Here is a 20,858-nt window from a genome sequence, read left to right on the forward strand (position 1 = left end):
ACATCACTTCAAGCCTCATTATTATTGATTGAAACTGATTTTCATTTGAATGAGGTGACAAAAATCCAAATTTTGAAGAAAATTGGTCTAATTTTTCCAAAAAGCAGAAACTGAGCTTCATGTTGATTTAACTCAGCTACAATATGGTAATAACTGAAATATATACAGTAGATAATTTTGGGTAAAATGTTTTCTTCCTGAGATGCCTTTGATAAAATGAGTCACGTTTTGACATGAAGGAACCGTGGGAACAGCAGTGTTTTCTAATGACATGTTTTAATCTCAATAAGCTGTAATGTTTATGTGTGTCAAGGTGAAAACGTGTATGTTTGCTGGGATCTGGGTGGAAATGATGAATCCCTTATTTGTGTTGAGGAAAGATGAATTAAACTGTGAAATAAAAGTCTTGCAGACACAGCTGTATGCTGTTGTGTTTTTAAATATAAAACATCCTGCAGCTGTGATATCTTTTAGTATCAGCTTCCTGCAGAGAGGGGAAAACACCTTAAGGCTCCACTTCCTCATGTTTTGGAGACATCTGTAGATTTACAGTGGACATTGAAAGTATACAAACCCTGTTAAAAAGCTGGACAGACAAAATAAATCATTAAAGAAACATTTCCACCTTTAATGTGACCTATTTCCTGCATCTGTTGATAAAAACAAGGCAGTCACCTGGTTGAATCTAATAGTTTGCTGAATCACATTTTGATTGTGCTTGGGTTCATGCCTACAATCAGTTACTTTGTAGTTCAATTTTTAAAAAGTATTTTGACATTTGCAGCATTTACACTGCAAAAACACAAAATCTTACCAAATATTTTTGGTCTAGTTTCTAGTACAAATATCTTGGTGGATTTGAAATTACACAAAAGGTAACTTTTCAGCAAGAAATAGAAGCTTGTTTTAAGTAAATAATGTCTTAATATTGCAAAAGTACTTGTTCCATTGGCAGATTATAATGTATTGTTATAAGTGGAATGATATACCAATGGAACTAGTACTTTTTCATCTATATTAAGGAATTATTTACTTAAAACAAGCTTCTATTTCTTGATGAAAAGTTATGTGTAAGTCGGTTCTGTCTTGTTTCAAGTATACTGAAATATAGATATTTGCACAAGAAACTAGACCAAAAATACTTGGTCAGATATTGCGTCTTTGCAGTGTAGCTAGTCATAGCTATTAAGGATCTCACTGTACAAAAGTGTCATTCAAAAGATAGTGTACAAAGTAATGCAAAAAATGCTGAAGAATCTGGAACTAGTCCAGTGTCAGTCCAGTGGAAGTTTGTTTTCATCCAAGCCCTTCAAAGAAAATGCATTTAAAGTAATGCACAAGAGAGGCATCTGTGTCCAGTGGAAGTCTGTTTTCATCCAAGCTCTTTCATTCTGTACATGCAGGTGCTTCACTTGTGCTGGGGGGAATTACAGAAATTGTACTCAAGTAGGATTATCAGATACAGGAGCTTGTTTTAAGTAAATAATTCCTTAATATTGATGAAAAAGTACTAGTTCCAATGGCAGATTATTTCACACATGATGAGACATTTTCCCATAAACAAAATAATCTCCTGATGGTACAAGTACTTTTTCTTCAATTTTAAGGAATTATTGACTTAAAATAAGCTTATATGTCTTGCTGAAAAGTTACTTGTAAGTTAGTTTTGTCTTATTTCAAGTGAACTAAGAAATTTGTATTAGAAACTAGAGTAAAACAAAATATCTCCTTTATTTTAACCAAGATTTGACATTGAAGCATAGATTGTAAAATTTCATTGGTATATTTTTTTTCTTTTCTAATCTCATCAACTTATGAATCCAAACACATACACACTCATTCTGGTATTATAAGTACATGTGCAAATCCTCTTAAGCTAATGTCTTCATTGTTTGTAAGCATTACTAGCTGTCAAAATTACACTTTTTATCATGCTTTCTTTAAAATAAATGAATTGGAACAAATCTTGAGCCTGAAAAATGTATTTTTTTAGTCTGTTTTTCAGTCCTTGACTTCTACCACTAAAGATTTGGTGAAGTTAAAGTTCTCCTTTTTTTCAACTGATCTAACATCCAATTACGTTGGAAAACTGTGTTAACATCCTGTGAATGTTTAGAGGAGACATCTGTTTTTATAGAACAGTTTTCTTCATCACATTTGTCACATGATCCAAGTTATATTTTTGCAGGTTTATAAGTAGTCAAAACATGCTGTAAAGGTTCAAAGGGCATGCTTGCTATGTACTCATAAATACTGATACCTGATAACATAATTATAAATCCCTGCAATGGTCCCTCCCTTCTAAAAAGTAGGTTAACAGATTCACAGAGCTGCACAGCAGAACTTGAAAAGTACCAGGACTGAATGCTTCTGTTTTTTGAAGGAGAACGTTGTGTTTTTCTGCATGCAGGTGGATTTATGTGCAGTAGTGGCAATTAATGTTTTAACAAACTTTTGTTGAAGTGGGATATGGCACAGAAAGGAGTTCAGATGGATTCTCAAGTCTCCTGTTGCATCTGTCTGGATCTACTGAAGGATCCGGTGACTATTCCCTGTGGACACAGCTACTGCATGAACTGTATTAAAGACTTATGGGACAGAAAAGATCAGAAGGGAATCCACAGCTGCCTTCATTGCAGGAAAACCTTTACACTGAGGCCTGCCTTGAAGAAAAACACCATTCCAGAACAGTTGGTGAAGGATACAAAGAAGACTGAACTCAAAGATGCTCCAACTGATCACTACTATACTGGGCCTGAAGATGTGACCTGTGACATTTGCACTGGAAAGAAGATGAAAGCTGTCAAGTCCTGTCTGGTTTGTTTGGTTTCTTACTGTGAAAATCACCTCCAACCTCACTATGATGTTGCTCAATTTAAGAAACACAAGCTGGTGAATCCTTCCAAGAAGCTTGAGGAACAGATCTGCTCCCGTCATGATGAGGTGATGAAGATCTTCTGTCGTACTGATCAGAAGTGCATCTGTTATCTTTGCTTAATGGATGAACATAAAGGCCATGAAACAGTCCAAGTTGCAGCAGGAAGAGCTGAGAAGCAGAAGGAGCTTGAGGCAAAGCGAAGGAAAGTCCATCAGAGAATCCTGGACCGAGAGAAAGATGTGAAGCTGCTTCAACAGGAGGTGGAGGCCATCAATGTCTCTGCTGATAAAGCAGTGGAGGACAGTGAGGAGATCTTCACTGAGCTGATCCGTCTCCTCCAGGAAAGAAGCTCTGAGGTGAAGCAGCAGATCAGATCCCAGCAGGAAACTGAAGTGAGTCGAGTCAAAGATGTTCAGGAGAAGCTGGAGCAGGAGATCAGTGAGCTGAAGAGGAAAGACGCTGAGCTGGAGCAGCTCTCACACACAGAGGATCACAACCAGTTTCTCCACAACTACCTCTCACTGCCAGCACTCAGTGAGTCGATACACTCATCCAGCATCAACATCCGTCCTCTGAAACACTTTGAGGACGTGAGGAAAGCTGTGTCAGATGCAAAACGCGATCTAGAAGACCTACTGACAGAGATAAAAACAAATATCTCACTGACAGTGTGTAAAGTTGATGTTTTACTGCCAGAACCAGAACCAAAAACCAGAGCTGACTTTCTAAAACACTCAGAAGAAATCACTCTGGATCCAAACACAGCAAATAAATTTCTGTTGTTATCGGATAGAAACAGAAAAGTAACATTAATGAAGCAACAGCAGCCTTATGAAGATCATCCAGAAAGATTCACTTATTTTTGTGAAGTCCTGAGCAGAGAGAGTCTGACTGGACGTTGTTACTGGGAGGTGGAGTGGAAGGGGGGAGAGATTGAAGTTGCCGTCACATACAAGAACATTTCCAGAGCCGGTACATCAGAAAAATGTGGATTTGGACTCAACGACAGATCCTGGGCTTTGCACTGTGATGCAAATAGTTACTCCTGTTCCTACAACAATGTTAAAACTCAAGTATCAGGTCCAGTTTCCTCCAGGGTAGGAGTGTACCTCAATTACAAACTGGGTGTTCTGTGTTTCTACAGCGTCTCTAAGAAAATGACTCTGCTGCACAAAGTCCAGACCACATTCACTCAGCCGCTCTACGCTGGGCTTTGGCTTTTAGATTATGGAACCACGGCTGAGCTCATTAGAATTAAAGAGAGTACCAACAGCAAAGCAAACTGGGCTTTTTAATTCTTTTATTTGGTAAATAATGACACTTTCAATCCAAAGTTGCATCAAAAAGTTCAATAATTGTGAAGTTTGCATTAAAATGTTATTATTTACAGAATGACACTACCTGACAACCGTCATTAACTTTTATGAAAATTCCTTCATGTTTATGAAAGTGTCATGTCAGTCTTATGCAAACCACATAAAATAAAGTGGATGATGTGTCAACACTAAGAAAAACACTTAGGGACAACTGAAATTAATCAATCATGTCTGGATCAACTTTGTTAAAATGTGGTTTTAATTTAGTCCTTTTAATACAAAAACATCCTGTTTTTGTATTAAAAGAGAGACTTTTGATAATTAAATATTCACAAAGCTACAAAGTCATTTTGATTCTGGCAGTAATGTGATTCCTTATGATCATTCAATCATGTACAATTGATTTTTTAAGGCTCACTGCGTAAGTAGAATATTTACCCTTCATGTTCACACTGATAAGAAATTATGTATTTGATTTATTCAAACCGATGCATTTGTTGTTAATTAATATGAGTCCACACTTTATGAGACCTTATCAAATCAATTAATTGATAAATTATTACTTAAAGCCTGATGAAAGTGTTGCACTGATATAAAAGATTAATATGGGATGAACATTTCTTCCTTAAGATGATTCAGGAAGATTTTACACTGAATGGTCAAGATTTGAACTTTGGCATTTAAGCATGTAGTTAATTTTTACTTGTTTTGACAGGAAACATAAAAAAATTCTACAACTCAAATCATAGAAACTAGAAAGATTTTCATTTAAATGTTTATATATCTTCCCTGTCATCTGTTCCTGAACTTTATTGTCACATTAACACAAATCTGGGGGTGAAAGTCTGTTTGCATTTTGTAAAGTTTAAAGATGTAATGTAAAAAAAAAATGTAATCAGCTTTAATATACTTTAATATAATTAGCTTTTTAATCAGATGTGGATTGGATGATTGTTTAACTCATGAATTATTTCAGAAACTAATGAATTATTAACAGTTTAAACTGTTTTGTTTAACTGATCCTTATGTTTGCTTTTGATTTATTTTTAGAGGAATTAAAACTTATAAAAATAACTTGTTTAATTTTGCTTTGATCATAAAAAAACAAATTTTATTTTCTGGGTTTTTTTTTATTATGATGGATATTTCTCATTGGTCTACTAGAAATGTTAATTCTGTTCTCTGCTTCTAGATCCTTGAAAGATGAATTGAGGAAGGATATTTAATAAAAAAGGAAATAGAAATATTTACTCATGGTTACTTATTACTTCACTATTATTCAGCCTCCTGAAAGGCAATTCTGACTGAGCCACACTTTTCATGGTACAGAGCTGTAAAATGTCTTTAGTAGAGATTTAAAATGTCCCAATGTTTGTATAGATCTAATATTCTGAGACAGACTGATCCAGAGACTGAGAGCTGCAGCAAGTTAAGACAAGACCTTGGGATAGATTACATCCACTGTGAACTGGAGCTCATGCTTCTTACTGGAGTATAAAAAATAGGAGCTCAGATAACAAAGAAGGGGATTGGCTGTTGAGTGATTTAAGAAGAAAAATTTAAAATTCAAATTGGATTCTGTCTGCTAGTGCAGTGAGGCCACTGGGGTTTTATACTCCTTCTGCTTCATAACAGTCAGCAGACTTAGGATCATATACCTTTAATATATGAGGATGGCATAACAAGTGAAACTGCTGCAGTTCTTGAATTTTAACTCACAGTAGTTTTTACTTCACAAAATGGTGTAAATAAAGGAAAAGTTCTTTAAAAACTAAAACTGCACAATTTATTTAAACTAGTGTTGAAAATATTATAAAGAGATGTGTACTGTACATGCAAATTGGTGGACAAAAAAATGAATCCCATGCAACACACAATCTGCTCTATTATTCATAACCTTATATAAAATAGGTAAAGAAAAATTTTATATCTAAGACATGAAATTTCCCCTTTTTAAAGAATTACTGTTTACTTGTTCCAAAATAAACTGTTAAGATTACTCAAAAAGTAATTTTAAAAAATCTATTGTTTAAAGACAATAGATAAATTTTCTTATGATATTTGTGGAAAACTATGTCATGAAGAACCACAGAGTTTCTAAGTGAATTATAAAACATAAATACATCTAAAAAGCTATTTCTTGTATTTTCAATATCACTGTAAAAATTCAAAGCAATTATACCACAATAAACTGAAAAACTGCTAATAGCAGACTTTATTAAATATTATTTAAAATCTTAATTAGTTCTTTTTCATCTGCAGCATCCAAAGAGACACTTCTGACTGTGGGGATTGGAATCACCTGAAAAACATCAAAATGGAAAATGCATAAAAAAATGAGATGCAACTAAATCAACATATAAGCTTAGTAGATCTTAAGAAATGGAAAAGTAAAATTTAACTCTGTTTTCCACAACTGTATTTATCTTTGCATTACATTGTGGTCTTTGTGAGGACCAAAACCTGGTCCGCACAGGGAGAAATGCTGTTTTTGGGTTAGGGGTTAGGTTTAGGACTATGGTGTGAATTGAGTTTTGGTTAGGCTTAGGCTGTGGAAATGAATGTAAGTCAATGGAAAGTTGAATAAATCTCCAAGAAGTGTCAAAGACAGATCTCTGGGTCACAGAGACATCACTAAAGGACACAAAACCAGTTTGATGGGTTAACGACATCCTGCATAATGTTTACACAATATTAGCAAATATATTTCCATTACCTTCCTTGAAAAATCCAAATGGAATTCTCTAAATGTTTCTAATCAACACTCATGCAGAGTTTATATGGCAACTGCTGCTGCAGTGTTAAATTAACACTTTTGAAAGAGTTAAAATTCTTACACCCATTAGTGTTAAAAACAACATTTCTATGGTGCATATTAACAACAGAAGAGTTTCAAAAGTACTCTAAATTAGTGTTAAAATCACAGATTGGACACTGTGATCGAATAAATTGACAACACCAAGCGTCTCATGTTTGAAAAACACCTGTACATGATGCTTACATTCTGTGCTATGTGTCCTCTTGAACTGGAAAACAGATAAGGTTCCATCAAAAAAAAAAAATGGCAAAGGACTGTCCTTGAAAAATTGTCATTGGACTTTCTAATTAGTAAATTATACAATAGAGAAAATATGTTTTATAATATTTGGGACCCCTTTACACTGTACACTGGTATGGTCATTTCTGCTATTTTTTCCACGTAGCCTTACATAATATATTGCAATGATGTGTCTTCGTTTTTTTTGTCTGAACCGGGGTAATGTTAATGTTGATGTTACTGTAAGGCATTTTGTTCTGCCTCTTTCCTTTTTGCTTGTTTGTCTGTATTAAAACACAGAAATAACCAGTAGACATCCATCCATTTTCTATACACCCTTGTCCCTCAGTGGGGTCAGGAGGGTTGCTGGTGCCCATCTCCGTTCTAACGTTCCGGGCGAGAGGCAGGGTGCACCCTGGACAGGTAGCCAGTCTGTCGCAGGGCAACACAGAGACACACAAGACAAACAATCATGCACACACCCACTCACACCTAGGGGCAATTTAGACAGACCAATTAACCTGACAGTCATGTTTTTGGACTGTGGGAGGAAACTGGAGTACCCAGAGAAAACCCACGCATGCACAGGGAGAACATGCAAACTCCATGCAGAAAGACCAGGGCCAGGAATCGAACCCAGAATCTTCTTGCTGCAAGGCAACAGCTCTACCAACTGCGCCACTGTGCGGCCCACCAGTAAACATATGTTGGAAAAAAACAAGTTAAATACCTTAAGCTTTTTAATATAAATACATTTCCAATATGTGTCAAAAGCAGATCTCTGGTAACAGAGACATCACTAAAGGATGGAAAACCAGCTTGATGGGTTAAGGACATCCCGCATAACAATATTTACACAACATTACCAAATATATTTCCATGCCCTTCCTTGAAAAATGCAAATGGAAGTCTAAACTGTTTCTAAATTTTTTATTATTTGCATAGAAAAATTCAAAAACATATATGACTTTAAAATGGTTTTGCTTCAGAAAAAAAACACTTTGTTTTTTTGGAACAGTCTGGTGTTTTTCTTGTAATAACTGAATGTGGATGCAAAATTCATCTTTAAACTTTAACATGTGTTGTACCAAACTACTTTGCCAAAATTAAACTCAGAAGCATTATGCAAACAAAAGCAAAAGTAATATGCTAAAGAGTGTAAAACAAGAAAATGATTAAGAAAACTACTTTTTCCTGAATATAGATGAGCACTTATAACCCCACCCTCTTTTCTGTGACCGAATAAAGCTCTGAGGTGTGATTCAGAGAGACAGATATTTGATAGTAGCAACCTGAAACATTGGACAGAGGGTTGCTGGCAGTTAATGTGGCAGAGCAAGGAAATCAGATGGATATAGCTAAATTAACTTGTTCCATTTGTTTGGATCTACTGAAGGATCCAGTGACTATTCCCTGTGGACACAGCTACTGTATGAACTGTATTAAATGCCACTGGGATGGAGAAGATAGGAGGAGAATCCACAGCTGCCCTCAGTGCAGGAAAGAGTTCATACCGAGGCCTGTCCTGAAGAAAAATGTCATGTTTGCAGAGCTAGTGGAAGATCTGAAGAAGACTGGACTCCAAGCTTCTCCAGCTGATCACTGTTATGCTGGACCATTAAAGAATGACAAATTGGTGAATCCCTCCAAGACGCCACAGGAGAACATCTGCTCTCGTCATGATGAGGTGATGAAGATCTTCTGTCGTACTGATCAGCAGTGTATCTGTTATCTCTGCACTATGGAGGAACATAAAGGCCATGAAACAGTCCCAGCTGCAGCAGAAAGAGCTGAGAAGCAGAAGAAGCTCCAGAAGAGTCGACAACAAATAAAGCAGAGAATCCATAACCGAGAAAAAGATGTGGAGCTGCTTCAATGGGAAATGAAGACCATCAATGTCTCTGCTGATAAAGCAGTGGAGGACAGTGAGGAGATCTTCACTGAGCTGATCCGTCTCCTCCAAAAAAGAAGACCAGAGGTGAAGCAGCAGATCAGATCCCAGCAGGAAACTGAAGTGAGTCGAGTCAAATATGTTCAGGAGAAGCTGGAGCAGGAGATCAGTGAGCTGAAGAGGAAAGACGCTGAGCTGGAGCAGCTCTCACACACAGAGGATCACAACCAGTTTCTCCTCAACTACACCTCACTGCCAGCACTCAGTGAGTTGACACACTCATCCAGCATCAACATCCGTCCTCTGAGACACTTTGAGGACGTGACAGCAGCTGTGTCAGAGCTCAGAGACAAACTACAGGACTTCCTGAGAGACATATGGACAAATATCAAGCTGGCAATAACTGAGGTGGATGTTCTACTGTCAGGACCAGAACCAAGGAGCAGAGCTGGATTCTTAAAATATTCTCAAGAACTCACTCTGGATCCAAACACAGCACACAAAAATATTTTATTAACTGAGGGGAACCGAAAAGCAACAAGAATAAAACGAAAGCAGTCTTATCCTGATCATCCAGAGAGATTCAGTCGTTGTTGTCAGGTTCTGAGTAAAGAGAGTCTGACTGGACGTTGTTACTGGGAGGTGGAAATGAGAGGGGAAGTACTTCGTGTAGCAGTTTCCTACAAAAACATCAGCAGAGAAGGAGGATCAGACGAATGTTTATTTGGATTCAATTCCAACTCATGGTCATTACTCTGTGGCATAAACAGTTATACATTTTATCACAACAACAATAAAATTCCAGTACCAGGTCCAGTTTCCTCCAGAATAGGAGTGTACCTGGACCACAGAGCAGGTATTCTGTCTTTCTACAGCGTCTCTGAACCCATGACTCTGATCCACAGAGTCCAGACCAGATTCATTCGGCCTCTGTATGCTGGGGTTGGTCTTTATGATAGCTTGTTTTTATTAGCTATTAATTCTGCTGAGTTTATTAAACCAAAATAGTCAGCAGTCATCTGAAGTGCAGCTGGTTAAATGTAGTTTAGTCACAGTTTCTTTCATTGTTGTAATTTTCTCAATGATCTGAGATCAGCTGTCTTTATGGAGCTACTCCATCTCTTGTTTGTTGTGTTGTTTGTTTGGATGCTGCCTCTTCCTGTTTCTTTTCAGCCATGCAGACTATCACTTCTCAGGAGGATTTTTACTCACCTAAACAAATTACATTTATCACTTTGTCAGACCAAATGATGTTTAAATCCATGAACAGATGAATCGATAGACACTGTAGAATATATGATGATAATCAGAATATATTATATTAGGGAAATTTCACATTATGGATCAAGTTGTTGGTAATTAACTAACCACTTGAATGTGGTTAGCACTTTATGTCATGAGGATTTTATTCTATAATGTTAATAATATAAAATAAAAGTTGACATTTTTCATGTCAGCAAAGGAAACACATCAATCAATTTAGAAGGTTATATGAAATGTGTATTTTAAATAAATGGAAGAATGAAGAGCAGTTGTTTTTAATTCTGGACAGTAATGGCTCTGGAAATGCTACTGGATTTTTACTGCTACTTAGGTTTTGAGCTAATTTGTTTAAAGATTGCATCGGCTTTTATGATCTGTTTCTTTTTATTTTTATGTCTGATAATACATTGATTGCTTGGGGTTTAAGCTGTTAAAAAATTATTAAAGTAAATCCAAATGTAATAAAATTATTTCTGAACATCATTGATGTTCTCTGACTGGATTTATCAACTGGTTTTACTAGAATGAGATACTAGAACCAGTGCATTATCTCAGTTTTGCTTAGGTAGCTGCTTGTTGGGATGACGGTTGTCAATCTGCAATGGTAACAGTGGGAGTTCATGTTGAACCAGAGTTGTTTATAAATCCTAATTTCCAAGTGGCAATTACGTCTAAATTCTGTAACAATTTAAATAAATATTTCCTCATGAAAATGCATAAAATCAAGTTAACCTATAACACTGCATTGGTGCAGTTTACAAAATTCTGAATTATTTGTCCTCAGGTCTAATTTGTCATATGGAAACTTCATAATTATCTTTAATCCAACATTTAATCCAGCATGTAAAAAATAAAATCCAGCATAGAAAGTTTTATATTGTGTCAAAAATTGATATAGAGTAATATTAATCACATCAAGAAAACAAATAGTAATTTATACTGAAAGAAATTGAGAAAATAAAACGTGTGCAATTTTTGAATGAATCAAATAAAATAAAATCTGTTCATTACTGATTACTGCAAAGTCAGATGAAGACTCTTTTTGCCCAGTACCTGCAAATGAACACTAGAAGGCAGTGTAAGGAAAATAAACCAGGGTGAAGGTTATTGGACCTGGATGTCCTTTAACACAGTGGTCCCCAACCCCCGGTCCGGGGACCAGTACCGCTCTGTGGACCAATTGGTACCGGGCCGCGCAAAAAAATAATACAATATTTCCATTTTATGTATTATTTGAGTCTAGAGGTTCTTTTATTTTGAAAATCCTTTAACCGGATTCTCTCGGATACTTGCGCGCCAACATTGAGCCCACAAGCAGCAAAATGAGTAAGAAACAGATCAGATGTCTTTGGAAAGTTTCTTTACAAAGGGGAAAAGGCCCAGAGAAGAGACAGAAGAATGGATTTATCCTGGACCGGTAGGTGAGTCCCACGTTACAAGCCGCTCTGCGTAACATGCGGCGACCGGCTGCTAATGAGGCAATGAAGCTTCAAGATGCTTTGCCACGTAGAGTCCAAGCAGGCTGTGGATATAAGTGTGGTGGGATGCTGTTCCACCCTCCCCCACTCTCTGCACCGGGCACCATTGATTGGTGGGCGGGGCGAATGTCTTTAAAGTTGGGCGGGCCGCTGCAGGGTGCGTGTGTCTTTGTTCTCCACCTGTTGCTACGGTTGGCGGCTATATATCGGCTTGTGGGTTTGGTCAACTCGTCTGCGATCTGTTGCTCTGACAGCTCTAAACCCTCTTTTTACCAGATCACACAGATAAGTTTGTAAAAATAGACAGAGGCACTGCTGCAGATTACAAACAGTTTATTGAATTCACAAAGTTGAGCAAAAATAGTCACTTTATTTTATTATACCAAGTGACCACTCTAAAAGTGGGGAGTCTATGCTGGTCTTGAGATCCTTATAGCTGAAAAATAATGAAAACCCAATTAGAAAAAATTAGACTGTTTGGGGGAGGAATAATAAAGAAAACACAACTAAATGCACCTGAGTGTTCCCCAACAAAAGCGCACATACACAAAAATTCATAGGTCCCAGTTTAAAACAAGCCAGAAGGCTACAATAGAAACTCCCTTTCCCTAAACAAAACCAAAACAAGAAAAGTTCTTTTAATCAACAATAACCATATTCAGGATTTAGCGAGAACACCAATATGCAGAAGCCTTATCTGACTGTTTATCTTGGAGAACTCATGATCCAAATGCATGCACTGACGTTCTTGAGACTCTTATCTGACTCCTTAGCTATGTCAAAGCTTTACTTCAGTCATGTTGGGGTATCATTAATATTTGAAAAGGTATCCGATATGCATGGACAAATGACACTACATATTGCAGGTAGCTATAAGGAAGGAGCGGCTGTAAATACAGTAGTAGCATTGCTGCAATGCATTCATTTGAATGTGTGGTTCTACAGGCTGGTCATCTTTTTTGAATATTTTTGAATTAGAATTTGAATTCATTCTCCTGCTCTGCTCTGGCTCCCAACATTTAAGGCTGGATGGACATTTCCTCAGTTGTTCACGTCTTTAATGAACTTTTGAGTTGAACTGAGAAATAAATTACCTTGTCAATGTTTACTTATTCATATTAAGCAGGGCCATGCAGAGACCTTTGGAGGGGCAGGTGCTCAAAGTTACAAAGGGTCAGATTGAACAAGATCTTAAACACTGTATAGCAACATCCCATATTAATGAACAATCTAATATTTAGTCAAATCAGACTGGATCATTGTCATCATGTGGGGACAATGCAAAGCAAATATAGTCTATGTTTTCCCTTATAGGTATAATGTTGATGTTTCTGCTGTTGACAGTCCTGGAGGGCTGTGTTGATCTGAGACTGTAGCTGTTAAGCAGACCAGAATAGAGAAGGTCGCTGGTTATGAAGTATGTTATGAAATAATCAAATTTGCTGATATTTCACAAAATAAACCCTGATAATATCTGATTCCACAGCAACTTGGCTGCAGACTGCGTTCAGGGCCCCTATAAATGGTTGAATTGTAACACAGATTATAGATCTAAACCTGTAACAGTCATTTATTGAGAATGACAATGCTGTTACATTTTATTTAATGCATTTTGCAGAGAAAAATAAATAAATAAGTAAATAGTACATTTAGGATTTAATTAGGAAGTTTACTTTGTAAAAGTGCAAAGAATCAACTGCACTTCTTTTGATTGTTGTGTTACCATGGCTACAATATGGTGTTATCTTTGTGTTTGAACTGGGTTTGTTCACAAACACATCACAGCAAATGAACAAAAAACAGTGATTAATTTTAAACTCAACCATTTAACCTGGGCCCCCTATCGGTAGACTTCACTAAATCTATATTTAAACAATGTTAGTGATGCTGAGGTGCTTAGCAGGAGGGCCAGGGGGCCAAATCATGATTCTAAGGCCTCATAGTACCTTGGGGTGGCCCTGCATGAAGAGCCGCTGCATCTCTGCTGGAAAAAAGGGGAAAACATTCATATTAGCTGCTTTAGTGAAGGAGCTGAAGAAGACTGGACTCCAAGCTGCTCCAGCTCATCACTGCTATATTGGACCTGAAGATGTGGCCTGTGATGACTGTACTGAGAGGAAGATGAAAGCTGTCAAGTCCTGTTTATCTTGTTCAGCTTCTTATTGTAGTTGTTGCATTGGCAAATTATTTCACTAATAAGACATTTTTCTCATGTTATAAATGAATTTATATGCCAATGGAACTAGTACTTTTTCATCAATAATATAGAATTATTTACTTAAAAAAAGCGTTTACATCTTACTGACAAGTTATTTGTATGTTAGTTTGTCTTATTTCAAGTGCATTAAGGTATTTAGACTGGAAACTAGACCAAAATTACTTTACATGATTTTGTGTTTTTGCAGTGGGTTGTCAGTATAAAGGTTCAACACATCCAAACAGCTACATCTGTTCAGTCTTTTGCTAAATATTCTGACACAACCTTAAGACTCAATTCACGATTTAAAGCTCATAGAGAATCTAAGATTTCTTTTTGTGTTTTTTCTCGCTGTACCACAGTCTGGCTTGGGGGGGAGAATTAGCAAGGGAAACAACACCTGGGAAGATCATTGACTGTTTTCCACTTGTGAATAATCATTCTGGTATAAGGTCAAAGACTTCAAGTCTTCTGAATGACCTTGTATTTTGTCCGACATTGAAGTCCAGCATGTATTGGTTCTTTCGGGTCATTGCTCATTGTTCTGCATTGGTGTTGTGTAAACACGCACCTGTATGCTTCATGGCAAAAATAACTTCCAAATGTTTAATTACTGTTGAGATGCTCAAATAGCAATTCATTTATAATTAATGAAAAACTGACTGTTTAATAAATTATTATTTAAGCAAGAACATTTATAACTGTTCTTGCTGATTTCATCTATTATTTTTCCAATTCACATACAACGAATTACAGAGTTCTCAAATGTCAAAACATGGTTAAAAGGAGGCCAACGTGTGTATCTTAACTATAAAAGTTTAAAAAGCTGGAAATGGTGGCGAAATGTAGCAGGAACCCGAAGTCTTTAGAGCTCCTTTGCCCCCTCCCAACAACAACTGATTTTCAGCTCCTCCCTTCTATTGACTTTGATTTCAGCTCTGCTGCTACATTTCTTGTTTCCCCCAATTTTTCTTTAGGCTTCAGGACCACAGAGTTGACCCCTGAAACTCCTGCAGATCAGCAACTAACAAACTGTGTTTGGCGTCTTCTGGTACACATTTGGAGAAGGAAGAGAAAACAGAGACATTCAGTGTGGCTGAGAAGGAAAATCAGACAGGCAGATGGATCCAGAAAAAATTTTTTGTTCCATCTGCTTGGATCTTCATAAGGATCCGGTGACTATTCCTCGTCGACACAGCGACTGTATGAACTGTATTAAATGCCACTTGGATGGAGAAGATCAAAGGAGAATCTACAGCTGCCCTCAGTGCAGGAAAGAATTCATACTGAAGCCTGGACTGGAGAAAAGTGTCATGTTAATAGAGTTGGTGGAGGATCTAAAGAAAACTAGACTGCTATGCTGGACCTGAAGATGTGGGTTGTGATGTCTGTACTGGGAGGAAGATGAAAGCTGTCAAGTCCTGCCTGGTCTCTTTGGTTTCTTTTTGTGAGAATCACCTCCAACCTCATTATGATGTTCCTGGGTTAAAGAAACACAAGCTGGTGAATTCCTCCAAGACTCTCCAGGAGAACATCTGCTCCAGTCATGATGAGGTGATGAAGATCTTCTGTCGTACTGATCAGCAGTGTATCTGTTATCTCTACACTATGGAGGAACATAAAGACCATGAAACAGTCCCAGCTGCAGCAGAAAGAGCTGAGAAGCAGAAGAAGCTCCAGGAGAGTCGACAACAAATCCATCAGAGAATCCAAGACCAAGAGAAAGATGTGAAGCTGCTTCAACAGGAGGTGGAGGCCATCAATGTCTCTGCTGATAAAGCAGTGGAGGACAGTGAGGAGATCTTCACTGAGCTGATCCGTCTCCTCCAGGAAAGAAGCTCTGATGTGAAGCAGCAGATCAGATCCCAGCAGGAAACTGAAGTGAGTCGAGTCAAAGATGTTCAGGAGAAGCTGGAGCAGGAGATCAGTGAGCTGAAGAGGAAAGACGCTGAGCTGGACCAGCTCTCACACACAGAGGATCACAACCAGTTTCTCCTCAACTACACCTCACTGCCAGCACTCAGGGAGTCGACACACTCATACATTATCAACATCCATCCTCTGAGACACTTTGAGGACGTGACAGCAGCTGTGTCAGAGCTCAGAGACAAACTACAGGACATACTGAGAGACAAATGGACAAACATTTTGCTAAAAATCACTTAAGTGGATGTTCTGCTGTCAGAACCAGAACCAGAACCAAAGAGCAGAGCTATATTCTTAAAGTATTCACAAAAAATCACTCTGAATCCAAACACATCAAATAGATATCTGGTGTTATCTGAGAGCAAAAGAAAAGTAACAAAAATCAACCTGCGACAATCGTATCCTAATCATCCAGACAGATTAATTGATTATTATTCTCAAGTTCTGAGTGATAGAGATTTTTTGGTATTATCATTTTGTTGTTACTTTAGTTCATATTCAGTCTAATGTTAGTCAGTTTAAAGTGTTCTCTTCTTTAGTGTGTGTATTAGCTGACCTGGGGGTCACAGCTGCCTGTTCATCTTCAGGTGAAACAGTTTGACCGAGATTTGAACCGGGCTCAGGCCGTAGATCAGATATCGCATCTGGAACTGGTTTGCTAGTTGTTTAGGTAAATTGTTTTACGACCTTTGCTGTTTCCTCTGCTGTCTATCTTGCCTATCCTCCCTCTTTGAAGTTTGAAAATAAAAGACAAGCTCTACCCAAAGATCTTCAGAACGCTCTGTGAACGGCTCGGAGGAGCTGACAGAGTTTTTTCTCCTTCTGCAGAAGCTTTGTCATGAAATTCATATACGTTGTCTGTGGTTCTTTTATGTAGGTTCTAGGAAAATACCTATCATTTTGGTGCCGAAACCCGGGATCTCTCATACCGACCGCTGTCAGGCAGAGGAAGACGCGCTGAATCCGTGCACGGCCAGAGTCAACTGGACCTGGAAAGAAAGACCCAGGAAGCAAAATTCTTCGCTGGGCCGGCGACACATGTCCGACTTTGTCTGCCAACGGCGGAGTGACGAGATCCAACCGGACAGTGCGAAAACTACAGAAACGTAAGTGAATTTTAAAATGTTTCAAACGAATGATACTAAATTAAAGTCGACATAAATAAAGGGTTGGAGTCCCAGTTGCAACTAAAATGCTAAGAATTGAGGTTTGGAATCCCAGTTGCAACTAAATGCTACTAAATTGAGGGTTGGAGTCCCAGTTGACATTGACACTTGATTCAACTAAATGCTACTAAATTGAGGGTTGGAGTCCCAGTTGACATTGACACTTGATTCAACTAAATGCTACTAAATTGAGGGTTGGAGTCCCAGTTGACATTGGCACTTGATTCAACTAAATGCTTTTGGGTTGAAGTCCCTGTTGACGTCGTTTCAACTAAACAAAGGAAAGGCTCTTTGGAGCCTCCTGTTTTTGGGAGTGTAGAAAGAAAAATGGGAATAAAAAAATCTAAAAAGGAGAATGAGCTGAGGTGTGCTAAATTATGGTTAAATGAATCTAAAAACTTAATTATAGAGAAGGAAGAAAATAAAGTAATTCCAAGCACATGGAATGCTGTAGCGGTGCAGGGAGAGCAAGCTCCTGCAGCCACCTCTCCCCTTGCTGCTTCAGCAGCTCCGTCTGCCCCAGTATCAGCCGCTGCTGTTCCAGCAACACGACTGTATCCCTCACTAGAGGAAGGGACACAAAACTTATATGTTTTTAGACCCTGTACCTTAGAGGTCAGGAAGGCTGTGAAAGGATCAGATGTTTTTCACCTGGATGAATTTGGAGGTTTAGATACCTCTGCCTTTTCCAACGACCGGACAAAAGGCCGTGGAAGAGACAGAGGCAGAGGAGGTCACAATAGGTGACGACCCCAAAATAACACCCCACAAAATCCACGGTATTCAAAAGGCTGCTGGATTTGTGGCAATATTGGTCACTGGGCAAGAAACTGCCCGTCAAAGAATGCTGCACAGGGCAACAAGAGGGGTGGTGGAGTGAGGAGACCACAAATAGGAGAAATCCTCAGCATGATCAGACTCTACCACACCCCAAAAAACACAAACCACCAGACCAAATTGATGAAATACTAGAGACATGTGCATGCAGTTTAAGACGTTAAGTAAAACCATAAAAGAAATTGAATTCCTGTAAGAAATCAGTGTATGCAAAATAATTTTTAATGCTACTAAGAATTAGGTAAACCTCACAAGTGAGAAATTTGTTTTAAGAAATACTGATGTTTGTTTTGTTTTTCTTTTTTGAGCATTCCTACACCTTTAAAGAAAGACCAGTAAAGAGAGGTCTCACTGAAATAAAACATGGGAACAACTTCTTTGTATGCTAAAAGTGGAATCATGACTTTCCTGAAGGAGGAGAAGCAGGAAAAATAAAACTAAATAATAAAATTCTCCTCAGAGAACAATGTTTAATGTATAGCGTCGTAATTAGATTATAAAACCAACTTGGTGAAACGATCCTCTGGCTTCTATCTGGAGGGGTCAGCGGTCAGAGTAAGGTACCGACCTGGACATTAACCAGCCTCGTAACTCTTAGGCCTTGAGAGGAGGGCTGCCCGCTGACTTCACAGTCTGCAGCACTGAGATCAACAAATTTAGAGAAATCCATTGTTCTCTGGTGAGACGTGTCTTAGATGAAGTTAATTTAAACTTACATTCTACATTTTACAAGTTAATGGTGAACATGATGAAAGAGACTACAGCTTTTAACATGTTTCATGTTTATATGTGTTTGAATAAGGAAATGGTTTATGACTTCTTAAAAAGATGGATAATAAGTGGCTAAAAACTATACGATGAAAAGAAAAGAAAACTTTCTTTTATGGAAAATGTTTGTGTATAAAGAGAAAAAAAAAGAACACAGAAAAGCAAGCAAACACTAATTGACTCTTATTTGCTTCTTTCCTTTTCCTCTGTCTGAGCCTCGCTGCGTCTGACCTCTGACCTCAGCTCAGATCTGTCCTGCCAATCAGATGACGTCCCTCCTTCATCAACAGCCAGTTGATAAAGAAGCGAAAAAGGACAGGACGATTTCTACCAACTGGACACTGAAGGCAATAAAGTGTCCACTGGTCCTAATTCCTTGACATCTGGGAACTGCCATGCAGCAAAACTACGTACTGTATGGAGTCCTGCTAGACGTTTGGAAAAAGACAGCAAACTGAACTGTTTGCCGCTTGTTTCATTGGTGGACTAAGGGACGGTCTGGACAACTTATAAATAATCCAACACCAGAGCCAGTTGGACTGACAGGGAGCTGGAGGAGGGGCAGAGGGAGGACCAGCTGCAGTGACGCTAGCAGCAGGAGGGGGAAGCGAGAAGCAAGACAGAAAGGAGAAATGCGAGATAAGTTATACACACACCGCTATGATAAGAGAATGTGCTTACTAATCCTGTTTGCATATAGGAATTATCTATTTAGAAAAGAACATTTTGAAGGTTTTTAGGTACAATGTTAGATAAAATCGTTCATTTTGTACCCGTTAACTCAGTCCTTAACAGAAGGACCAGTGATCCTCTTAGGGCCCACGAGCCATAGTTTGGGAAGCTGTGAAGGGAAAACTACAATCACTAAAAGCTCAGCAATGAACTAACAGACTTAGGCTAAAATATGATAAACAACTAAAATATGATAAACAATAAGCACCAAAGAAAGCAATAAGAACAGACTGAAAGTTTGACTGATAAAATTTTGGCTGACTGCAAATCTGTTTTATGTTTCTGTTAGTGTCGCTTGTATGTGGAGGTGATTTTGAGGAATTAAACAAACTGTACTCTAGAACTGAGTAACTAATCAAATTATTAATCATTTACTTAAAAAAAAAAAAAAATAACATAAAAATTACACTGTCAGTTGGACCGAAATACAAAGTTAAGGACAATTTGATATCTTAAACCACTCTAGTGGATGTAATTAGTTACTCCAAATTGATGATTTTGAATTAAATCAATCTTTTCTAGACTAAAGTTAAAAACTTTTAATCTAGGGTTGATTAATTGATGATTGTTAAATTTATAAAGAAATGGAAAATTAGAGGATTTGAGGTTTTGGTTTAATTTCAGGATGGTCGATTTTATTTAGAAACAGTTATGCTTTGATGAATTTGATAACATCTACAGGGAAACCAGTCACCCATGCGTCCTTGCTTAAGAATCTTTTGCAGGCCATACATTTACCAGCTAAACTAGCAGTTTGTAAGTGTGCAGCGCACACCACGGGACAGGATGAGGTTTCAAATGGCAATAGATTAGCTGATAAAGTAGCAGAGGGAGCTGCAGCTGGGAAGTATGGGGGAGACAATTTCTCAATACAGACAGAAAGAAGATCCTCAAGTGATAGACAAAGCTGTGTTAAAAGACATGCAAGATAATGCTCCAATCGCAGAAAAACAAATGTGGATAACTAAAGGGGCGACACTGAATGATGATAACATTTTTTCAGTAAATAGAAGCCGGTCCTTCCAAACTCTCTATTTGGAGCGGCAGCGATTTTGACACATGGACATTGTCATGTGTCAACAGGGGGGATGGTCTCTATGCTACAACAGCATTTTACCACATATGGATTCAATTCTTACTTAAAAAATGTTTGTACTGCATGTCCAGTTTGTGTCGGAAACAATCCTCAAGGAAACATTAGACCAAGAAGAGGAAGTTTCCCAAAACCCTCATCCATTTCAAACAATGCATATGGACTTAATTGAACTCACACAAAGTGGACCACATAAATATTGTTTGGTGATGATTGATGCTTGTTCTAAATGGGTTGAAATAGTTCCAGGAGAGCATGCAGATGCTTTGACAGTAG

At 37.9% G+C, this 20,858-nt stretch overlaps 2 protein-coding genes and 1 pseudogene across 2 annotated transcripts; all 3 read left to right on the forward strand.

Annotated features, from left to right (window-relative positions):
- Nucleotides 1-2,400: 2,400 nt before the first annotated feature.
- LOC103480841 (tripartite motif-containing protein 16-like) lies at nucleotides 2,401-4,407 on the forward strand. Its single transcript, XM_008436032.3, has one exon. It carries the CDS (start codon nucleotides 2,470-2,472, stop codon nucleotides 4,171-4,173), a length of 1,704 nt encoding a protein of 567 aa, XP_008434254.2. The 5' UTR covers nucleotides 2,401-2,469; the 3' UTR covers nucleotides 4,174-4,407.
- Nucleotides 4,408-7,993: 3,586 nt separating this feature from the next.
- LOC145548555 (tripartite motif-containing protein 16-like) lies at nucleotides 7,994-12,123 on the forward strand. Its single transcript, XM_081599113.1, has 3 exons — nucleotides 7,994-8,015; nucleotides 8,554-10,064; nucleotides 12,118-12,123. The coding sequence occupies exons 1-3, from the start codon at nucleotides 7,994-7,996 to the stop codon at nucleotides 12,121-12,123; spliced, it is 1,539 nt and encodes a 512-aa protein (XP_081455239.1).
- Nucleotides 12,124-15,181: 3,058 nt separating this feature from the next.
- LOC145548556 (tripartite motif-containing protein 16-like) lies at nucleotides 15,182-17,720 on the forward strand (annotated as a pseudogene).
- The last annotated feature ends 3,138 nt before the right edge of the window (nucleotides 17,721-20,858 follow it).

The sequence above is a fragment of the Poecilia reticulata genome, chromosome 18 (assembly GCF_904066995.2).
Source record: "Poecilia reticulata chromosome 18, P_reticulata-male-v2, whole genome shotgun sequence".
In the NCBI taxonomy this organism is placed as follows: Eukaryota; Metazoa; Chordata; class Actinopteri; order Cyprinodontiformes; family Poeciliidae; genus Poecilia; species Poecilia reticulata.